The sequence below is a fragment of the Balaenoptera borealis genome, assembly GCF_965194805.1.
Source record: "Balaenoptera borealis genome assembly, chromosome: 3".
NCBI classification, from domain to species: Eukaryota; Metazoa; Chordata; class Mammalia; order Artiodactyla; family Balaenopteridae; genus Balaenoptera; species Balaenoptera borealis.
In genome coordinates, this window is record NC_138866.1 from 26,815,087 (window position 1) to 26,835,401 (window position 20,315).

At 48.1% G+C, this 20,315-nt stretch overlaps 1 protein-coding gene, 1 long non-coding RNA gene and 1 pseudogene across 4 annotated transcripts in view; 2 read left to right on the forward strand and 1 right to left on the reverse strand.

Moving 5' to 3' along the window:
- Nucleotides 1-20,315, forward strand: part of LOC309626636 — a 1,318,538-nt gene that overhangs the window by 1,153,295 nt on the left and 144,928 nt on the right. The gene's annotated exons all lie outside the window — the stretch shown is intronic.
- FLVCR2 (FLVCR choline and putative heme transporter 2) overlaps nucleotides 1-20,315 on the reverse strand; it is a 64,926-nt gene that overhangs the window by 3,397 nt on the left and 41,214 nt on the right. The window contains exons 4-10 of one of the 2 annotated variants that reach the window (XM_082387542.1): nucleotides 15,368-15,435; nucleotides 14,079-14,182; nucleotides 4,114-4,224; nucleotides 3,194-3,299; nucleotides 2,932-3,043; nucleotides 2,289-2,344; nucleotides 285-329 (exon numbers count right to left, since the gene is read on the reverse strand). In XM_082387542.1, the coding sequence (XP_082243668.1) occupies nucleotides 285-329; nucleotides 2,289-2,344; nucleotides 2,932-3,043; nucleotides 3,194-3,299; nucleotides 4,114-4,224; nucleotides 14,079-14,182; nucleotides 15,368-15,435 (602 nt within the window). The remainder of the gene's footprint in view (nucleotides 1-284; nucleotides 330-2,288; nucleotides 2,345-2,931; nucleotides 3,044-3,193; nucleotides 3,300-4,113; nucleotides 4,225-14,078; nucleotides 14,183-15,367; nucleotides 15,436-20,315) is intronic. The other variant, XM_082387543.1, reaches the window with a different exon arrangement.
- LOC309626625 (ras-related protein Rab-15 pseudogene) lies at nucleotides 5,735-6,541 on the forward strand (annotated as a pseudogene). The gene has a single exon. The product of its transcript is annotated as a ras-related protein Rab-15 pseudogene (transcript).

Consider the following 20,315-nt stretch of genomic DNA (forward strand, 5'->3'; position numbering starts at 1 on the left):
AGTTCGCAGGTCCCACTTACACCCACCACCTCGGAGTGTCAAATGACAGCCCTTGCAGGGATGCCCTCTGACAGCGCTGGCTTCCCTGGGCATTAGCCCAGCATGACTCTGACCCCCCATCACACCAGGCTCCCCCAGATGCAAGGGAGGTGCAGAGACACACAGTGAGTATCCAGGACACTGACAGCACCGGACTGGCACCGGACTGGCCTCCTGGTCCTACTCGGTGCTATTTCCCATAGTCCATTCAGACGAGCCAACACCTCCATCCTGGATTAACAAACCTGGTCCTCGTGGACAAGGATCTGGCTGTGAAATACGGGAACAACCTAAATAGCAAACAAGAGGAAATGGAAATGTGTATAGGTAGATGTGGGGTTTTGGGGGTGCAATGGTGTAGAAAGGTTGTCAAGCCCTAGTAAAGAAACAATCAGGGTAGAAAACCCAATGTGCACAAGCATATTCATAGAAAATACACTGGGAAATGACGAAATGTTACTAGGTTATCTCTGGGCGCTAGGACTATAGGTGACCTTTACTTTCTTCTGTTTGCCTTTATCTGCCCAGGGAAATACAGATTATAAAGTAAACATAGCAAAATCACATATCACTTGACACAAGGCGTCACATTTCAAATTGAAACCTTTTCACGAGAAACCTATCCTGTTATCACGGTCACCATTTCCCCAGGCTCAGGATATATTCGCCAAAGTGTCCCGAATCACATGTTTCCTCATCCATGGCACAGGGGCAAACCCATCTCCACAGTGGTGATGCCACAGTTCTCACAGGCTGCTGAGAATAACACTCCTGTCTCAGGCTTTCCCTGTGTCCCCGCTGAATGTCCAGTCCCAGCCACCTCCCTCCACCTGTTCCCTGCTGCTACCTGCCAACCCCAGAGTGTGAGATCAGAGGACAAACAGTAAGGAACTAAAGATTAGCATCCATCTGCCAACACATATTCTTAAAGCGCTACATGTACCTCTTTCAGATAACATTTTTGCCTTAGAAAATTGGCAGAGAATTTAAAAAATGATAAACACTCAGTGTTGGCCTCATACACTGCGAGAGCAGTGAGCATTGGTAGCGTTGACAGTACCTTTCTAGAGGACAGTCTGGCAATACACATCAAAGCTTAAAAATGGGCATGACCACTGATCCATTTCTCGGGGAAATACTGTGCTTAAGAACATGTCCAAAGATTCAGCTCCAGGACATTAATCCCAGTATCATTTATAACAACAATCAGAAACAACCTTAATGTTCCCGGACAGGAAAACTGTTAAACAAATCATGTTTATCCATGTGCGGTCATTAGAACACTGTGCAGTCATTAAAAGTATGTTGTAAGAGACTAATGACCTGATAAAGCACTCGCAACAAGTAAAAAGGCACATAGAACAAGATTCCACTTTTGTTGAAAAAATACATACGTATATCTATATGTATATATCATATGTGGACACAGATATGCATAAGAAAATGCAAAAAAACAGCATCCCATCTCTAGCTGATGCTATTACAGGATGACTTTTAAATTTTGTACACCTTTCTGTATTTTTTTACAGAATATGTATTACCTCTGTAATAAGTTTTGGGTGTTTTGTTCTGTTTTTGAAGAAAATCCTACTACGCTCTTAGAGCTGAAATTCCTTTCATCCTGGCTCAGATTTGACACCTAACACTTTGGTTAAAATACTTCCCAGCCAATTAAGACCTATGGGAAACACTTTTCTGTTCTAGATCAAACTCCTGGTCCTCTCCCCTTCCATCACCATCAACTCCTGCTTCCTGACTTGTCCTTTTAGAGCCCTGATGGCAACCCATTGGCCCCGATCCCTCTATCCCATGGCACTGCCTGGGGGGCTGTCACGTGCCAAGAGGGCCACTGTCTCGAGGCCACCACCGCCATGACAGAATGGGGGCCCCAGGTGGCCACCTTTCCTCTCCAGTCACCAACCCCAGGCTGAAAGGAGAGGACCCAGGGCCTGAGGACGTGTCTCAGGATCCAGGGGTGGGTGCTGCTCAACAGCCTGTGACACAGTGAGGAGCTCCGGGGACCAGAGCAGGGAGGCCAGGAGAAGGGAAGGAAGCGGGAGCAGAGCCCAGACAGGGCAGCAGAAAAGCAGGGCTGAGGCAGCTCCCAAGGAAACTCTCTGTCTCCACATGCGTGATGCTGAATTGCTCTCATAGCCACCCGTCACTCTGGGAGCCTCCCCACCCCTGCTGCCGCAGTCTCAGCAAAGCCGGGACCCAGATCTCAGCCCAGCAGCTCCCAACGTACTCACATTCTCAAGAGTTTCTTTGTTTGCTTTCTGCCTCCGGAGATCTGCCCGAATGAACGCTGAGGTCCAGGATTGCAGAAGGAAGGGCAAAAGAGACAGTTATCAAGCAGAGCAATGGTCACGTTCATCCACGAGAGGGAGCCCTCACTCTCCTAAGGGCCACAGGTATCCCACCTCCTTCAGATATTCCAGGGATCTGGAGGTTCAGTCAACCAACTTGATAAGCCTGGGGACCACTGCTGTCCCTGACAGGCAGAAGCCAGTGATGACACTGCCCTTCATTTATAGATCCCTGATATTTGCAGGGAGTTTGCACACATTGCTCCAATCCTCACAACAATCCCCAGTCTACGGATTAGGAAAGTGGGGCTCCCAGAAGTGGGTCCACTTGCCCAAGGTCAAACAGCTATGGAGGTCGGTGTCACAGTATAGGATTCAAACAAGGGTCTTTTGGGGCCAAAACCCAAGCTCATTCCACCGAAATATGCTAATGCCTCCCCAAAGACTTCCTAACAAGCCCTCTCGTCTGCCCCACTGCACATGAACCCCCAATTGTATGATCAATCAAGGCACTGGGTGCCAAACTGCCAACAGCCTAAACCCATGAGCAGTCAGAGCATCATGTTGTCCTGAGGCCCTGACTCACCAGTGAGGACGGCTCCAAGGGTGAGGAACACACACAGGAAGATGTTCCCAGGCCTGGTTCCATAGTTGTCGATAATCTGGCCCTGGGAGATGGTGAAGATGATCCCGAATACCTGCAAAGGCAAAGAGAAGACTGGAAACAAGGGCCCAGCCAACCAGCCCACAGGGGAGCTGAGCTGCCATAATGTAGTGTCTGCACCGGACAAGCCCAGCAGGGAACAAAGAGCCACGGCTCTAGGGCCACCACGAAATGAGAGGCCTACCTGGGCAGACATGTTGAGGAGGCCAGACGATATGCCTTCTGATTCTGGGTATGTCAGCTCCACAGCAAACTCAAATCCCAGCGGGAGGTAGCCAGTCATAAAGAAGCTGAAGCCCAGATCACAGAAACAAGGTGATGGAGAACTTCCGGAACAAGGAGAAAAGGGAGCCTATCTCCTGCCCTACAACTCCTTTTCCTATTCTCTTTCTTTCCATCAAGACATGCCAGGCCCTTGAAAATCAGGCCATCCCCTATGCAGCCATTACACACACACAAACACACACACACACACACACACACACACACACACGTACCGCCCACAGGAAAATAAGTGGGAGGTGAAGCTGAGTAGAGACCCCTGTGGAAGAGGTATCATTTCCTACACTTTCTCATACAAGTCTAGAAAATTCCAGCTCTGATCTCTTACACCTGCACCACACTTCCTGCTGCTTTCACATCCGCTATCTCTGTCATTCTTTCCAACAACTCCACAAGGCAGGCCACTCATCTTAAATTATAGATGAAGAAACTGAGTCTCAGAGTGATTAAGGGAGGTGCCTGTGGTCTAATAGATAGTCAACAGCAAAACTGAAATCAGGACCCACACTTTCTGATTCCCAGCCCTGTGTACTTTCTCTGAGGCCATGTTGTCCCAGGCAGAGCTAATAAAGACTCCATACATTTCCTAGCCTCCCAGAGATCTGTGAAGGACACAGTCCATCCCAACAGCATGGATGGGCCTGGAAGCCCCAGGTGGCCTTTCGAAGTGTTACAAGTGAATCTGACCTCTGGCCACCATTTCCGCATTTCAGGAGGTCAGTGAGAAGGCAGCAGAGGGATACCTATTGCTTCCTAGGATGTTGGCAGCTCAGGAACCATGGGTGGAGCTTTCCAGTTAAGCAGGTTAGAGGTGAAACTTACCCCATTGCACCAGCCGTGATGAACACTACCCACAGGTGTCCCAGGTTCAAGGTCAACGTGTAAACCACCATGCCCACCAGAGCCATGATGTAGACCACCAAAGTTGTCTCCCTACAAGCAGAGGCAACGAAGTTGAGTCATATACTGCGGACTTTAACAGGATCTTTCCCTCCCTCTCTCCCTCCCTTCCTTCCATTCCTTCCTTCCTTCCCTCCCTCCTTCCTTCCTCTCTCTCTCCCTCCGTCCCACCTTCTATCTACTGGGCACCTACTGCATGCCAAGCCCACTTCTTTGAGCTATTTGCTCTCATAGAATTTTCTGTCCATGAGGTTGATGGACATTGGACCAATGATCACACTGTGTTCAGAGCTACAAAGGGTAAGACCAGGACAGTATGAAGTCATCTTGCGGCACGTGTGTTCTCCTGCAAAACCCTCTCAACAAGATCACGCTGTACCTGGACTTGTCACGTCCTACCCACAAGCAAGAAGGCATAACCCTTTCCTCTCCTCCTCCCCCACTGAAAAAACAAATGGGACACACAACAGCTGTGGTCAGGCGGCAGTGGCATGCAGACGACCCCAGAAGCCCGTTCTGCTTGTCTGCTTTGCCCCCAGACCCCAGGACAATGCTGGGCAGAGCCCTGGCTGTGAGAGTCTCTGTCATCCTTGAGTTCTTCCTGTTGCCACCTGCACCCGTCCAGCACCGTTTTTCCTGCTGAATCTGAACTACTCTGCTCCTGACAGTGGCAACTAAGAGAGAACATTCTCCAGCCCTGAACTAAGTCCTTGACTCCAAAGCCGAGGGGAGAAAGCTCCGCCCACTCCCAGTTGCATTTCCCCTTGTTGGTCCCTCAGAAGGACCCTCAGCAACCTACTGGTTTCTGTTTCTGGCTCACCCTGCTTGTGCCCTTCCCCACACCTCTCCCCCCATGTTGCCCACTCAGGACTCTGCTGTGGCCCTGACTCCTGCACTGGGACCTGCATCCCTCTCTGTCCTACTGACTGAGGGCAGGGACTCTGCACATCTTTCTGCGCTCTGGCCACGAACGTGGGAACTCAGACTATGAAAGCTCAAAGCCTTCACTCATCTCTGCTGAAGCCAGAAACACAGAGGGGTTGCCAGCAGGTGTGTACTGTGGTTATGTGAAACTAACACTGCATTTACTGGATGCCAGGGATTCTGCTAAGTGCTTTACATGCATTTATTATTTCATTCAACCCTTGCAAAAGCCATGCAAGAAAAGTACGACTAATTTAAGAAAACTGAAATCATATCAAGCATCTCTTCTAATCACAAAACTATGAGATCAGAAGTCAACTACAAAAAGTGCCAAAAACACAAACACGCGGAGGCTAAACATTTATCTACTAAACAACCATCAGGTCACCGAAGAAATCAAAGAAGAAATTTTAAAAACACCTGGAGATAAACTAACAAAAAACACAATATAAAATATATTCCTGGCACCGAGCGAGCGGCGGCGAGGCGGTGCGAGCCGGCCCCGCTTCCTTCTCGCCGCCGGCGCCATTCTCGAGGAGGAGGGTGGGGCGCGCGTCGCGATGGCCCGGCCGAGCCAGGACGAGCCCGCCGCCCGCCCTCCCGCCCGCCGGCCCACAGCCCCCGGCCCCTCCGGCCCAGCCACGGCGAAGCAGTACGATGCGCTGTTCCAGCTGCTGCTGATCGAGGACTTGGGGACTCTGGGGTAGGCAAGACCTGCCTGCCGCGCGGCTTCACCGACAACGAGTTCCACTTCTCGCACATCTCCACCATCGGTGTTGACTTTAAGATGAAGACCATAGAGGTAGATGGCATCAAAGTGCGGATACAGATTTGGGACACAGCGGGGCAGGAGAGATAGCAGACCATCACAAAGCAGTACTATCGACGGGCCCAGGGAATGTTTTTAGTCTGCGACATTAGCAGTGAGCGCTCTTACCAGCACATCATGAAGTGGGTCAGTGATGTGGATGACAATGCACCAGAAGGTGTCCAGAAGATCCTTACAGGGAATAAGGCTGATGAAGAGCAGAAACGGCAGGTGGGAAGAGAGCAAGGGCAGCAGCTGGCTGAAGAGTATGGCATGGACTTCTATGAAGCAAGTGCCTGCACCAGCCTCAACATTAAAGAGTCCTTCACGCGCCTGACGGAGCTGGTGCTGCAGGCCCACAGGAAGGAGCTGGAAGGTCTGCGGACACGCGCCAACGATGAGTTGGCCTTGGCGGAGCTGGAGGAGGATGAGGGCAAACCCGAGGGCCCGGAGAACTCTTCGAAAACCTGCTGGTGCTGAGCATCTTGCGTGGAGCACCCCCGCCCCGCACAGTCCCCTCTCCCCGCAGGAGGGCTGCGGGCACACAGGGAGCCTGGGCTTTGCCCTGCTTCTCTTCTCCTTCCGGTGACCCTGTGGAATCTCGGCCGCTGCTCCTCCCCCTGCCTGGCTCCGAGGAGCAGCCTCGCCCCCCTTCCCCCGCCCTCCCCCCCTCCCCCCCCCGGGATGGCCCCCTCCAGCCTGTTTCCCCAGCCACAGGCCTGCCTCGAGCCCCTGATGTGCTACGAGCACCGCCTCACTACCCCGAGGTCCCAGAAGATGGCCCAGTCCGGAGTCAAAGCCACTGTAGGTTCCTTCTCTCTCAGTGCATCTGGTCTCCTCTCCGCTTCTCCTCGCTTCTTCACACCTCTCTTTCTGTCCCTTCCCCTCAGCTGTGTTCCTATCAAAGCCCTCCCCCCCTCCACGTGTCCCGTGTGGCTGCTGGTACAGCACCTTTCAATGCCTCCCTCTTTGCCGGGACGAGGGAATGGACTCAGGCTCAGGGGCACGTTCCCTGCTCTGCTCCGGGAGAAGCCCCACCCTGCTTTGTGGGAAATTCTTCCCGTCCTCTCCTCCCCACCGCCCCCTCTTGTGCCATGGGCCTGCCTCCCCAGTGACCGAGGAAAGAGGAACGGCAAGAGAGGAAGGAAAGCCCAAACTGGTGGTCCCCACGCCTGGGGCTGTCCTACACCTCCCCCCACCCCCATCCCCAGCTTCCACTGCACTTGGCTGCCTGCCCTCCTGCCTCTTGAGGGAACTGAGCTTCAGAGAAGAAAAAAAAATGATGAGGGGTGGCAGGGATAAGAAGTAACCTTCATTCTCTACCTGCCCTGCAGCGTGTACACTATTTCTCCCTGCCCCCGAATTTAAAGATGTGGACCAAGGCCTGAGGGCACTGCAGGGCAAGGAGAGCCCTGGGGCCAACCACACACTCCAGGAAGGGGAGTGTTTGGAAATGAAGAGCCAGCTCCTATATATCAGGTTAAGAGCCGGGACAGCAGTTTGCAAAGCAGAGGGGAATTCAGCAGCAGCAGGAATTCCTGGGCCCCATCTTCCATTTCATTTTCTTTTTTTTTTTTTTTAACATCTTTATTGGAGTATAATTGCTTTACAATGGTGTGTTAGTTTCTGCTTTATAACAAAGTGAATTAGCTATACATATACATATATCCTCATATCTCTTCCCTCTTGTGTCTCCCTCCTTCCTACCCCTCTAGGTTCTCACAAAGCACTGAGCTGATCTCCCTGTGCTATGCAGCTGCTTCCCACTAGCTATCGGTTTTACATTTGGTAGTGTATATATGTCCATGCCATTCTCTCACTTTGTCCCAGCTTGACCTTCCCCTTCCCCGTGTCCTCAAGTCCATTCTCTAGTAGGTCTGTGTCTTTATTCCCATCCTGCCTCTAGGTTCCTCATGACCATCTTTTTTTTTTTTTTTTTTTTTTTAGATTCCATATATATGTGTTAGCATATGGTATTTGTTTTTTTCTTTCTGACTTACTTCACTCTGTATGACAGACTCTAGGTCCATCCACCTCACTACAAACAACTCAGTTTTGTTTCTTTTTATGGCTGAGTAATATTCCGTTGTATATATGTGCCACATCTTCTTTATCCATTCATCTGTCAATGGACACTTAGGTTGCTTCCATGTCCTGGCTATTGTAAATAGAGCTGCAATGAACATAGTGGTACATGACTCTTTTTGAATTATGGTTTTCTCAGGGTATATGCCCAGTAGTGGGATTGCTGTGTCATACGGTAGTTCTACTAGAGCTAATCAATGAATTTGGTAAAGTAGCAGGATACAAAATTAATGCACAGAAGTCTCTTGCATTCCTATACACTAATGATGAAAAATCTGAAAGAGAAATTAAGGAAACACTCCCACTTACCATTGCAACAAAAAGAATAAAATACCTAGGAATAAACCTACCTAAGGAGACAAAAGACCTGTATGCAGAAAACTGTAAGACACTGATGAAAGAAATTAAAGATGATACAAACAGATGGAGAGATATACCACGTTCTTGGATTGGAAGAATCAACACTGTGAAAATGACTATACTACCCAAAGCAATCTACAGATTCAATGCAATCCCTACCAAATTACCACTGGCATTTTTCACAGAACTAGAACAAAAAATTTCACAATTTGTATGGAAACACAAAAGACCCCAAATAGCCAAAGCAATCTTCCATTTCTTATGTAAGATGGGCATCTCCCCACCACCCTGGCAGGTGAGAGGTGACAGAACCATGCTGGTGGTCTTTCACCGAGCCCAGCCTTCAGCTCTCAAGGCTTTCCCGAGACCCAAAGTTTGTGGGAGAAGGGCAGGGAGCTCATGGGCAAAAAGCAGGCAAGCCCTGGGTAGGAATGCTTGGTGCTATTCCCTTCAGCCTTCAAGACCAAGAGCTCATCTTGTTCCTCTAGCTCCTGACTCAGAGGCTTGAGGGTTTGCCAACTGCACTGTGGCTACAGGTGGAGGGAAGCGGACTCCCTCCTCCAGGGCCCTTTGTTTCAGGAAGCAGTTTCTTTAACCCCATATGGTCCAAGAGTAGTTTGCAGGAGACCCTTTAAGGAGGGAACAAGTCAGTTACCAGCCCTAGTAGCGTTCCTCCCCACCTTCCCAAGATGGGAGAAGCCTAGGGAGGAGGATCAGTCTTAAGCTGCATTGCATGGCTGGCACTGGAGTGAAAACAAAACTAGGCATCGAACATTCACTAATTAAAGACTAAAATCCAGGACACACACATGTGAAGAATTAAGAGCCCCACTTCCTTACTCTTCTGAAAAAAAGGTTGGGGGATGAAATCACCAAACCTTTCCTTCTGACTCTTATCAAATCAGGAGAGAGCAGGAGAGGGTAGCTCAGGATGAAGGAATGGGGGATGAGTTATCGTAGTGGAAGGAAAAGGAAGGCAGGAATAGTTATAAATTGTCGGCTAATGAGAAATGTAAAGAGCTGACTCTTTAGGACGAAGTCATGACCACAGCTGAGGATGTTTCCTTGAGGACTAACTCCTCAGGTGTTAGAAATTGCAGCATCACTCTGGGGTGGGGAGGTCAGCAGTGCCAACTCTCAGTGTGCCCTCAGCCAGGGACTCGAGGGAGGGGAAGTTATACTGGCCATTGGCTCCAACCTGTGGTCAGTGTCGCTGCTTTCCCTGAAGATCTGGCCGAGCACCATTGCCTTTCTCTCCTAGCCCCCTCAGGGAAGAGGGACTATATTTTTACTGTACCCTAGGGGTTCTGGAAGGGAAAACTTGGGGTTAGGATTCTATGGCCTGAGAAGCCCCATCCATAAGGGCCACAGCTGGGGAGAGGTATGGGGCAGGAGAGGGGTTGGGATTTTAGGGTGCAGCTATGCTCATGAGGTACCAGAGTCAGCCTCTCACCCCTAAACTTCTCCAGTCCCGGAGGTAGCCTGGGACCTGGCCTTAGACTGTTGAGCAGGTGTGCCAGACTGTTGAGCAGGTGTGCCTGCCTGTTGACTCCTCACCACCTTTGCACCTGTTGTCTTGAGACTCGGCACAGCCCCAGGCACTCCACCTGCTCCTGAGCCCCACCATCTCCCTGTGAACTTTGTGTGCTGTGTCTTGGGTCGAGGATATGAATTGTGAGCAGGGTTCATCTATTTTAAACACAGATGTTTACAAAATAAAGAATATTTCAAGTCAAAAAAATTAATTAATTAATTAATTAAATAATAAAATATATGGGACACAGGAAAAGCAGTTCTAAGAAGCAAGTTTATAGTGACACAAGCCTGTCTCAGGAAACAAAAAAAAAAAAATCTCAAACAACCTAATCCAAGGCAATCAGCAGATTCAATGCAATTCCTATCAAAACACTAATGAAATTTTTCACAGAATTAGAACAAATAATTCTAAAATTTGTATGTAAATACAAAAGACCCCAAATAGCCAAAACAATCTTAAGGAAGTAGAACAAAACTAGAAGTATCAGTTTGCCCAGATTTCAAACTATACTACAAAGCTATAGTAATCAAAATAGTATGGTACTGGCAAAAAACAGACACACAGATCAATGGAACTGAATAGCGTTTCAAAAATGAACGCACATTTATGTGAGCAATTAACCTATGACAAAGGAGGCAAGAACATACAATGAGGAAAAGACAGACTCTTCAATAAATGGTGTTGGGAAAACTGGACGGCTATACACAAAAGAATCAAACTCAACTACTCTCTCACACCATGCAGAAAAATAAAGTCAAAATGGATTAGACTTAAATTTAAGACCTGAAACCACAAAAATTCTAGAAGAAAATATAGGCAGTATAGTGTTTGACATCAGTCTTAGTAATTTTTTTTGATATATCTCCTCAGGCAAGGGAAAGAGAAGCAAAAAACAAACAAATGGGACTACTTCAAACTAAAAAGCTTTTGCACAGCAAAGGAAACTATCAACAAAATTAAAAGGCCAGCTATTGAATGGGAGAAGACATATCTGATAAGGGGTTAATATCCAAGATATACAAAGAACTAATACAACTCAACATCAAAAAACAAACAACCCAATTAAAAAGGGGGCAGAGAATCTGAATTGACATTTTCCCAAAGAAGACATACAGATGGCCAACAAGTACATGAAAAAGGGAACCCTCGTGAACTGCTGGTGGGAATATAAATTGGTGCAGCCACTATGGAAAACAGGACGGCGATTCCTCAGAAAAATTTTAAAATAGAACACCCAGATGATCCAGCAATTTCACTCCTGAGCATTTATCCCAAGAAAATAAAAACACTAATTCAAAAAGATATATGTACTACCCCTATATTCACTGTAGCATTATGTACAATAGCCAAGATATGGAAGCAACCTAAGTGCCCATCAACAGACAAATGGATAAAGAAGATGTGGTACATATACATATATTTCAGCCATAAAAAAGAATGAAATCTTGCCATTTGCAACGACATGTATGGACCTAGATGATATTATGCTAAGTGAAATAATTTAGACAGAGAAAGACAAATACTATATAATATCATTTATATGTGGAATCTAAACAGCAAAACAAATGAACAAACAAAACAGAAACAGAGTCACAGATACAGAGAACAAACAGATGGTTGTCAGAGGGGAAGGAATGGGGGAGAGGAAAGAAACAGGTGAGAGAGATTAAGAGGTACAAACTTTCAGTTAGAAAATAAATGAGTCAAAGGAATGAAATGTATGGTGTGGGGAATACAGTCAATAACTATGTAATCTCTTTGTATGGTGACAGATCCAAATTAGATTTATCTTGGGGATCATTTTGAAATGTATAGAAACATCAAATCACTATGTTGTGTATAGGAACTAACATAGTGTAGTAGGTCAATAATACTTCAAACACAAACAAGCATGCAAACTCATAGAAAAACTCATAGAAAAAGAGACCAGATTTGTGGTTACCAGAGGTGGGGATGGGGTAGGGGGAGGGAGAATTGGAAGAAAGCAGTCAAAATGTACAAACTTCCAGTTGTAAGTAAGTACTAGGGATGTAATGTACTATACGATAAATATAATGAACACTGCTGTATGTTATACACGCAAGTTGTTGAGAGTAAATCCTAAGGGTCCTCATCATGAAATTTTTTTTCTATTTCTTTAATTTTGTATCTATATATGATGATGGATGTTCACTAAACTTATCACGACAATCATTTCATGATGTATGTAAATCAAATCATTATGCTGTATACCTCAAACTTATACAATGCTGTATGTCAATTATATCTCAATAAAACTGGTAGGAAAAAAAGAGATGTATGACTCTTCCTAATATGACAGATGAGGAAACTGAGCTCAGACCAGTCAAGTTACTTGTCCAAAGTCACCTGCCCAGGAAGTGCACAGCTAAGATTCGAACCCAGAGGTTGGATTTGAAACCTGTGCTCCCTCTACTCCCACACACAGGAATACTAACACAGGATGGGGCTGCATCTTTGGAAAAGACCAACAGCCTCTGAAGGATGCCCTTCCCTCCTGGGTCCTCAAAGCAGCTGCTGAGGGCAGAGGAGCTTCATCCCTCCTCCCCCTGCTCCCCACATCCAGTCCCTCCCCCTCTGCAGAACCCAACTCCAAGGACACCCATCTCCCTCACTGACCCCACAAGCTCATCTTTCCCATATTTGTTTACATATAGCTTCTTCTTAAACCACTAGCCTGTCTACAAAACTGTAGTCTCAGCCAGAGATAAAGGGACCTGACCATCCAATTTCCAGCCTCCAAACCAAACAGGACAAATCTGGGAGGCTCAGGGAAAAGGAAACTGGCACCAAAATGACCAGATGACAGAGCTCTCTCACCCTTTCTCTGCCTAAGTAGTAGAGCAGGGAGAAGACTGTCCCATGCTGACTGCAGGATGCAGACATCAAGTGACACTAGGAACTGGTGGCAGCAGGATTCTGCAGTGTCCTCCCCAGACCTTTCCCTGTATTTTCACCATATTTTCTAGTTCACCTGAATCATCTGGCTGCCCACATCCCCGCCCAGGCAACATTCCAATCCCTCCCTTCTCTTGCCACACAGCAAGCCCAGAAAAGGGGACGCTGCTGTGCCCTGGTTCGGGAGTGGCCAGTCCTCACTGCCCAAAGCAAACAACTGACATATGGCAAAGACGAGGCGGCAGCCCAGCTCCACCAGCAGTAATTAAGCCCAGCTGGGCTCCTCGTCGTGTCAAGCCAGGCAGCCACATCCCCAGGGGTGGCCTTTGACAAAGGCAGACAGAGAGAGCCCTGGTCTGACCAGAGCCTCACAAGCGGATCTGTGTGGCAGAGAACAGGTCTGCCACTGTCTGTTGCCTCCAGACACTGGGAACTTTGGAGGCCTTGACAAAGCAGCCCAGAATGTTGATCGGCCCCAGAGCAGGACAACTCTGGCCTGGCAGCTGCCCTACTGGCCAGCATTAATTGAGTGCCCAGTGCATGCGGAGCACAAGAAAGACACAAGTTGGGCCTCTGTTTCCAGAGCATTTTCCCCAAGGCTGGCTACTGAATTGAGGCATCCGGGTTGATTTTTATAAATGCAGATTCCCCTACTGAATTGGCATCCATGAGGGTGGGGCCCAGGAATCTGTATTTTTAGTAAGCGTCCTGGATTAGCCTGACATCCACTAAAATCTTCGTGGCTATTAGAAATGCACTGGGCAATCAGGACTAAAGCATGTCGTAATACTTACCAATGAAGTGGAAGCAATTGCAAAATAACACACTGTAAATTGTTGGAAGCACAGAGCACCTTGGTTAACCCCATGGGCTCCACGGGGGAGCTATGGGAACAGGGCAGGGGAACCACCTCCTCGTCCCCACTCTGTGGAGTTTCCACGAACTGTCCAACTGTTGATGCTTTTCCACATTTATTTTCTCCTTCCTCTGCTCCTTCCACAAGCTACTTGGGGGATGGAACTCTGACAGGCCTCATGTCCCTTATCTCTAACCTTCCTACGATCCCCACAGGGCAGGCATTGCTTCCCTCATTTTATAAATGGGGAAACTGAGGCTCAGAGAAGATACATTTGAACTCCCCACTTGACCACTCAGACCCCCAGCTACCAAACCCACATCTTTGGAGCCGTGTTGCTAATGAATATGTCATTTCAAGACAAGGGTCCCCGATTCAGTCCAAGAGGAAGAGTCACTTACTTGTAGGTTTTGGTCCTATCCAGCCAGATACCTGAGATCATAGCCCCAAGCATTCCTGAAATGACGATGGTCAGGCCGATTCTTCCAGCATTCACTTCTTCGCCCTGGGGAAACCACAGCCCCAGTGACTGCTCAGTGATGGGACAAGATATCTGACAGGGTGCAGTCAGCAGAGGGCAAAGGGGCAAAGGCAAGTAACTCCGGCTTCATTAGAGCCAATTCTCAGAAAGTATCAGGACAAGATGGCCTGTAAGAAGCTGCCAGTGGAGAGAGAATCCTAGAATAATTGCTCCTCCCAACATAATATAACCCTGGATGTGTGTGCATTACACTAGATGCTGGGGTGAACCAAATTCTGTCCTTAGAAACCACTTTTAGATGGATTTCTTTAAATGTAAACCTTATAGCAAACCTTTATCATTATTCCCGTTTCACAGATGGAAAAACTGAATTATGTATATCCAAACATTCCATACTTAGGTTTTTTCAGTTATCACTTTTGAAGAGATAGGAAGATAATAATTATATATTTTTGAGCGTTTATTCAAAGCCAGGATTTTATAGCATCATCTCATTTAATTCTCCTAATTCCCCACCAGAAGGTTAATCAATATTCTCCATTTTACAGATGAAGACACTGAGGCACAGTGAAATTAACCTACTAGCCCAAGGTCATGAGGCCTTTAGTAAGAGCAGAGGCAGGATGTGAACTCAGACCTGTCAACCTCCAACACTGGAACGCTCAGCCACGATGGCTCACCCCTCCCACAAGCGTGAGACCCTCAACCTTTCAGAAGAGGGCTGGACCCGGGATCCCGACTCCAGGATACTCAGTGTCCCATTCCCAGTATCCAGCCCTCGCAGGTTCTGGAAACATTTAAAACATGCTTTCTGCTGAGCAAATAAGACTTTAAAATTAAATCTTGCCCGTATTTCACAGCTAAGTTTATTTCATATGTGATTCTATGTGTATATATGTTTACCTACTGTGTTGCCAGGCACCATGCTATGCGCTTTACATATATAAACCTTATTATTTACTTTCTAATCCTAAAATCAATCTTTCAGTAAGTAATTAGGCTTCCTTTACAGAAAAGAGAATGAGAGCTCAAGGCACTAACCAGCTTATTACACAGCTAAGGACCACCGGAGCTGGGGCTGAGACCCAGGGCCGCCTCCCTCCAAATCTCAGAAGCACACACCATACCACGCTGCCACCCCAGCTCCTGCCCAGACAGACCAGAAACCTCCTTCTCTCAGGGCCCAGCAAGCTTAGGGAACACCCTTACCGGGTAGTGCAAGATCACCATGCGATTCAGCAGAGTGGACAAGGCATAAAAAGCACCAGCATTCAGACCTGAAGGAGGGAGGGAGAAACACAGCATTAGGGTCATTCTCCTGTTGGGGCCATTGCGGGCTACTCCCCACAGTGGTGAGGGAGGTCAGAAATCCTCATCCTTGGGCTTCCCTGGTGGTGCAGTGGTTGAGAATCCGCCTGCCAGTGCAGGGGACACGGGTTCGAGCCCTGGTCTGGGAAGATCCCACTTGCCGCGGAGCGACTAGGCCCGTGAGCCACAACTACTGAGCCTGCGCATCTGGAGCCTGTGCTCCGCAACAAGGGAGGCCACGATAGTGAGAGGCCTGCGCACCACGATGAAGAGTGGCCCTCGCTTGCCACAACTAGAGAAAGCCCTCGCACAGAAACGAAAGACCCAACACAGCCAAAAATAAATAAATAAGTAAATAAATTTTAAAAAGAAAACATGACTACTATCTTAAAAAAAAAACAAAAACCCAAGCACTCTCTAATGACTTTAAATGGAGTATAATCTAGAAAAATTAAAAAAAAAAAAAAAAAAGAAATCCTCATCCTTGTTGCCACTGGAGGTAGTGTTTCAAGAAGAAATACTCCAAAACAACCAAAACTAACCATTTGAACCTCTTCTTAGCCACACACCACTGCCCTCTCATCCCTTTATCCCTGTCCTGGAAACACAGGCTCCAGAAAGTATTACTCCCAAGTCAGAGCCATCTACATTCCTCTTAAGCGCTGGCCTGACCTAAGGGGCCAGCAGAAGTACTGGACCCCTTCCACCTCCTCCTGATGACCTGTCCTCTCACCAGAATGCTCCAGACCTCTGACCCCTGACAACACTCCCTCTGCAGGTAGATTCTCACCTCTTTCCACATCCCTCCAACTTTTTTCTCAGATTCAACATCACACAAAATCTTATATTCAAAACCATAAAGGACCCTAAAGAGCATTTAGTTGACTCTCCTAATTTATTGATTCATCCAAGAAATAAATGGGGCACCTAGCATATACTGTAAGAATCTGTCCTTAGAAGATGAGGTTATTTGTCAAAAGCCATACAGTGACTTAGTAACTAAGATGAGACTGAAACTGATCCAAAGGAGAAGGGCCTTCTGCCCTCCCTTCATAATGATGGTGATGATGATGGTGGTGATGGTGCTGGTGGTAGTGGTGACGGTGGTGATGATGGTAATGGTGGTGGTGATGGTGGTGGTGATGGCAGTAGCATACACTTATGTACTAGGCACTTTTCTAAACACCTTACAATCCTCATAACAATCCTAGAAAGTAGCTAATATTCTCATTCCCATTTTGTAGGTAAGAAAAATGCACACAGATTTTAAAAACAAATACAGAGGTTACTCTGGAAGGCCCACCAGGAGTCTTTTTAATTTTGACTAATTTTGAGGCTCACACAACTACCACTGGCACACCTGGCATTAGGTCCACTTAGCAGCATGTAAGAGAGGACACAGTTCATAGACAGGGCGGCCTCGGGAGCTCCTCTTCACCGGAGCCAGTCCACAGAACCCCAGTCCATACAGCCATTCAGAAGCTATTCTCTTTTGCCCCCGAGGTGACAGCTCAACACAGAGAAAGGTGGTATGGCACCCACCCTGGCTTAACCCTTCCCAGGAGCCACTATTGCTTGTGACTCATCCACAGGCATAGCTACCAGGATCTCCATAAAGGAGAGGCCAGTGGAAAGAGAAGCACAAAGAATGGCTTCCCAACAGGGGTAAGAAGATCGCCCAGCTCACTTGCAGTCATTTATATCACAATAGGTCATTCTTATCAGAAGCAATGTGTTGCCTAAATGCAGTTGACTTACTCCCTTTGTCAGGTTCCTGGAGGAATGAGATACAAAGTTAAGTGAAGGTCATATTCTCCTGCAAAATGGGGAAGGGAGTTTGGTTTGCCCTTCCCACCATTGCACGGGTAGTAAGAGGCAGGGTTCGATTCAAACCCAGACTGTATGGACTCCAGGTCCTCCATCTTAAACCTTTGATTTCATAACCTTACAGAACTGATCCTCAATGATTTCCCCAGCTCAGGTTACTGGCAATTTCGTGCCCCAGCCTCTCCCAGCCAGGTCACCTCAGGGATGCAACAAGGTTGAGCTCAATGCCACCTCCTGAGGGGCACAGGGCCACAGTCAGTCGGCAAACCCAGAGGTGTCACCAACTGTGACTGCAACTGCCACATTCATGGTCAGGAGGACTCTGAGACTCTCGGCAACTTCTCACCCAACAAGCATACCGGCCTCACCTTCATACCACACACCCAGCCACTCGGAAACTCCATTCCTGGGTCAAGACAGCCCACAAGGAGACACATTCCTAAAATGCGGGCGGGTGTCGGGGAGAAGCGTGCAGGGAGGAGGATGAACTCAGCCCCCTTCCTGCCCCTCAGCCTAACAGGGCCAGGGGCCTGGGCATACACGAGGTCAAGCTCAGCTTGTGCCCACCTGGAATGAACGAGGAGGGCAGAATCCTCAGGAAACTGCGAAATCCAGGAGGACTGGGAGAAAAAAACCCCACTTCAAACACCAGCACTTTCCTGACCCTGAAAAATGTGGAGAAACAGTCCTGATCAGGCTAACCCAGGCTATAGAGGCTGAGCAGCTTTGTGAGGCTTAAAGGTTTAGAGAAATCACTTCCAGATCAGCATCCCCGGCAGCTTGTTAGAAATGCAAATCCTGACCCCACCCAGACCTCCTGCTGTAGACACTGGGAGTGGGGTTCCTCAGGCAATCTGTGTTTGAACAAGCCCTCCAGGTAACTCTGATAAGCCTCAAAGTTTGAGACCTACTGGCTCTGCTAGACTAGTTTGGTTTACCAGTAACCATCCCCTGCTCCCAGCCAGACAGGAGAAGGAATCAGGGCTAAGGTAGGGAGGATGTGGAGGGGAGCAGGGGTTCACCCTGGAAGGCTACCATTCTTTCCAATTCTTTCTACAGTCCAACCTTAAAGGAATTAGAAATTCTGAATCACTCTTGAATCTAGATGTCCCTCCCATACTGCCAAAGGTTGCCAGACACAGTTAAACGGCACAAGTCCTCTCCACTGCCCAAACCAAAGGTTCCGGTGTCCACACTGAAGGGCAGGAATGAAATGTGTGCTCTGCCCTGTGCATAAGTACCTCTTACAGGAATGCAGGTGACTGTGTTATATTCGGGTATGATCAACCCCAACAAGGTAAGCCTGCCAGGTGAGGAAATGTGATGGCCCCTGAAAGGCCTGGTCACCCCTGGTATCAGCCACCTGGGAGAAGTGCAGGTCACTGAGGGGGTGAGCTTTAGGAAGGCAGAAGGGACTGACTTGTCATCACTCTGAGTTTCTCTCCTGTGTCAAGACTAATTTTTTTCAAAGGGTGGTGGCATTTAGAAACCACTGGCATTAGAAAGCCTCAGAGTCTAAAAATGCAGATTCCTGGGCTGCACCCTGGACCAACTAAATCTGATTCCCCTGGATTGGGGCTAGGAATCCGCATTTTAACAACAACACAACAAAAACCCTTGGCATTTCTTAAACTTGGGGATAAATGGCCTTGGGCATAGGAAGATCACAGACCAGGTCCAGGCTGTCAGAGGCTGGGGTTAACATGGAGGCAGCTGGGATGGGAAGGGGCTTCAAGAGAATCACCCATAGCACACCTACTTTAGAGGTTCTCAACCCTGCTGCAAACCAGAATCTCCAGGAATGCTTGTGAAAAGCAGATTCCCAGGCCCGGACCAGACTATCTGAATTTGACTTTCCAGAAGAGAGGCAGGAATCGAGGCACACGCCACCCAGCACCCCAGGGGACTCTATCATCAGGCCAGCGTGGGAAACACTGATCCCAGATCCCATCTCTGGGTTCTGGTTACTCTGTGTTCATTTCCCTTTTGTCCTTTCTGAACTTGTAGGAAACCCTCTTTTTAAAGGGCCAGCCTGACCTCGGCAAAGCTCCAGGGAATCCCAGAAGGATCTTATACCCACCCTGAAGCCAGCATCTTGAGGGGGCACAAAGCCCCTGCCCAGGTCGGGCAGTGTAAAGCCTTTGAGAGCCCCAAGGAAAGGAAAGGTGTCCTCAGGACACATGTTGAGGCTCTGAATTCAGATGCCCAACACTGCACAGATTCTTCAGAAGCATAGCTGGAGGCAAGGCTGGGGGATGACAGGGAAGAGTAATCCCTTGGAGGCCACTCTCCAGAAGAGGAGCCTTTCACCAATCTGTTTACCACGGGCAGGCGTTCGTCATCAATGCAAAGACGTTAGGGAAGCCATGTGAAAGCAAGGCCTGGAGATCCGAGGAGGAGCCAAAGAAAGGTCCTTACTTCACCCCACCCCACGCCCCGTGGCTGACGCTCACCACAGGACCTGCCCAGCCCCAGGCTCTGGTGGACCCACTGAGAATCTGCTTCCAGCCCTGTGTCTTCCTGCGGTGCCATGTTAGAATAGGGAGGGTATTTTGCTAGAGGCGGCGGTAGTTTCTCATTCCTGTGATATTTCAGCAACATCAAGCACAAACCCAGCCTCTGCACCTCCTTCCCTCTAAATTGGGCTGCTAGATTTAGGAAAAAAACAAAAACAAACAGCACACCCAATTAAATTTGAATTTCAGCATAAGAATGCTTCAAATAGTTGTGGGACATGTTTATACTAAAAAAGAATTTGTTGTGGATCTGAAATTCCAACTTAGCCGGGTGGCCCTTAATTTATGTCTGAAACCTACCTCTAAGAGTGTGGCCAGAAGCCCATGGGGAAAAGGCAGCGGCACTGGAATTCCTCCAAAGCCTTTACTGTATCACCGCACCTTAGCTCGGGGCAGCTGACTCAGCAGCTTGGAGAAGCACTTGGAAAGTCACTACCAGTACAATACTGGACATCCCACCAGCTGCACGAGAGCTACTCCCTACGTGTGGAAATCTAGTTCATTCA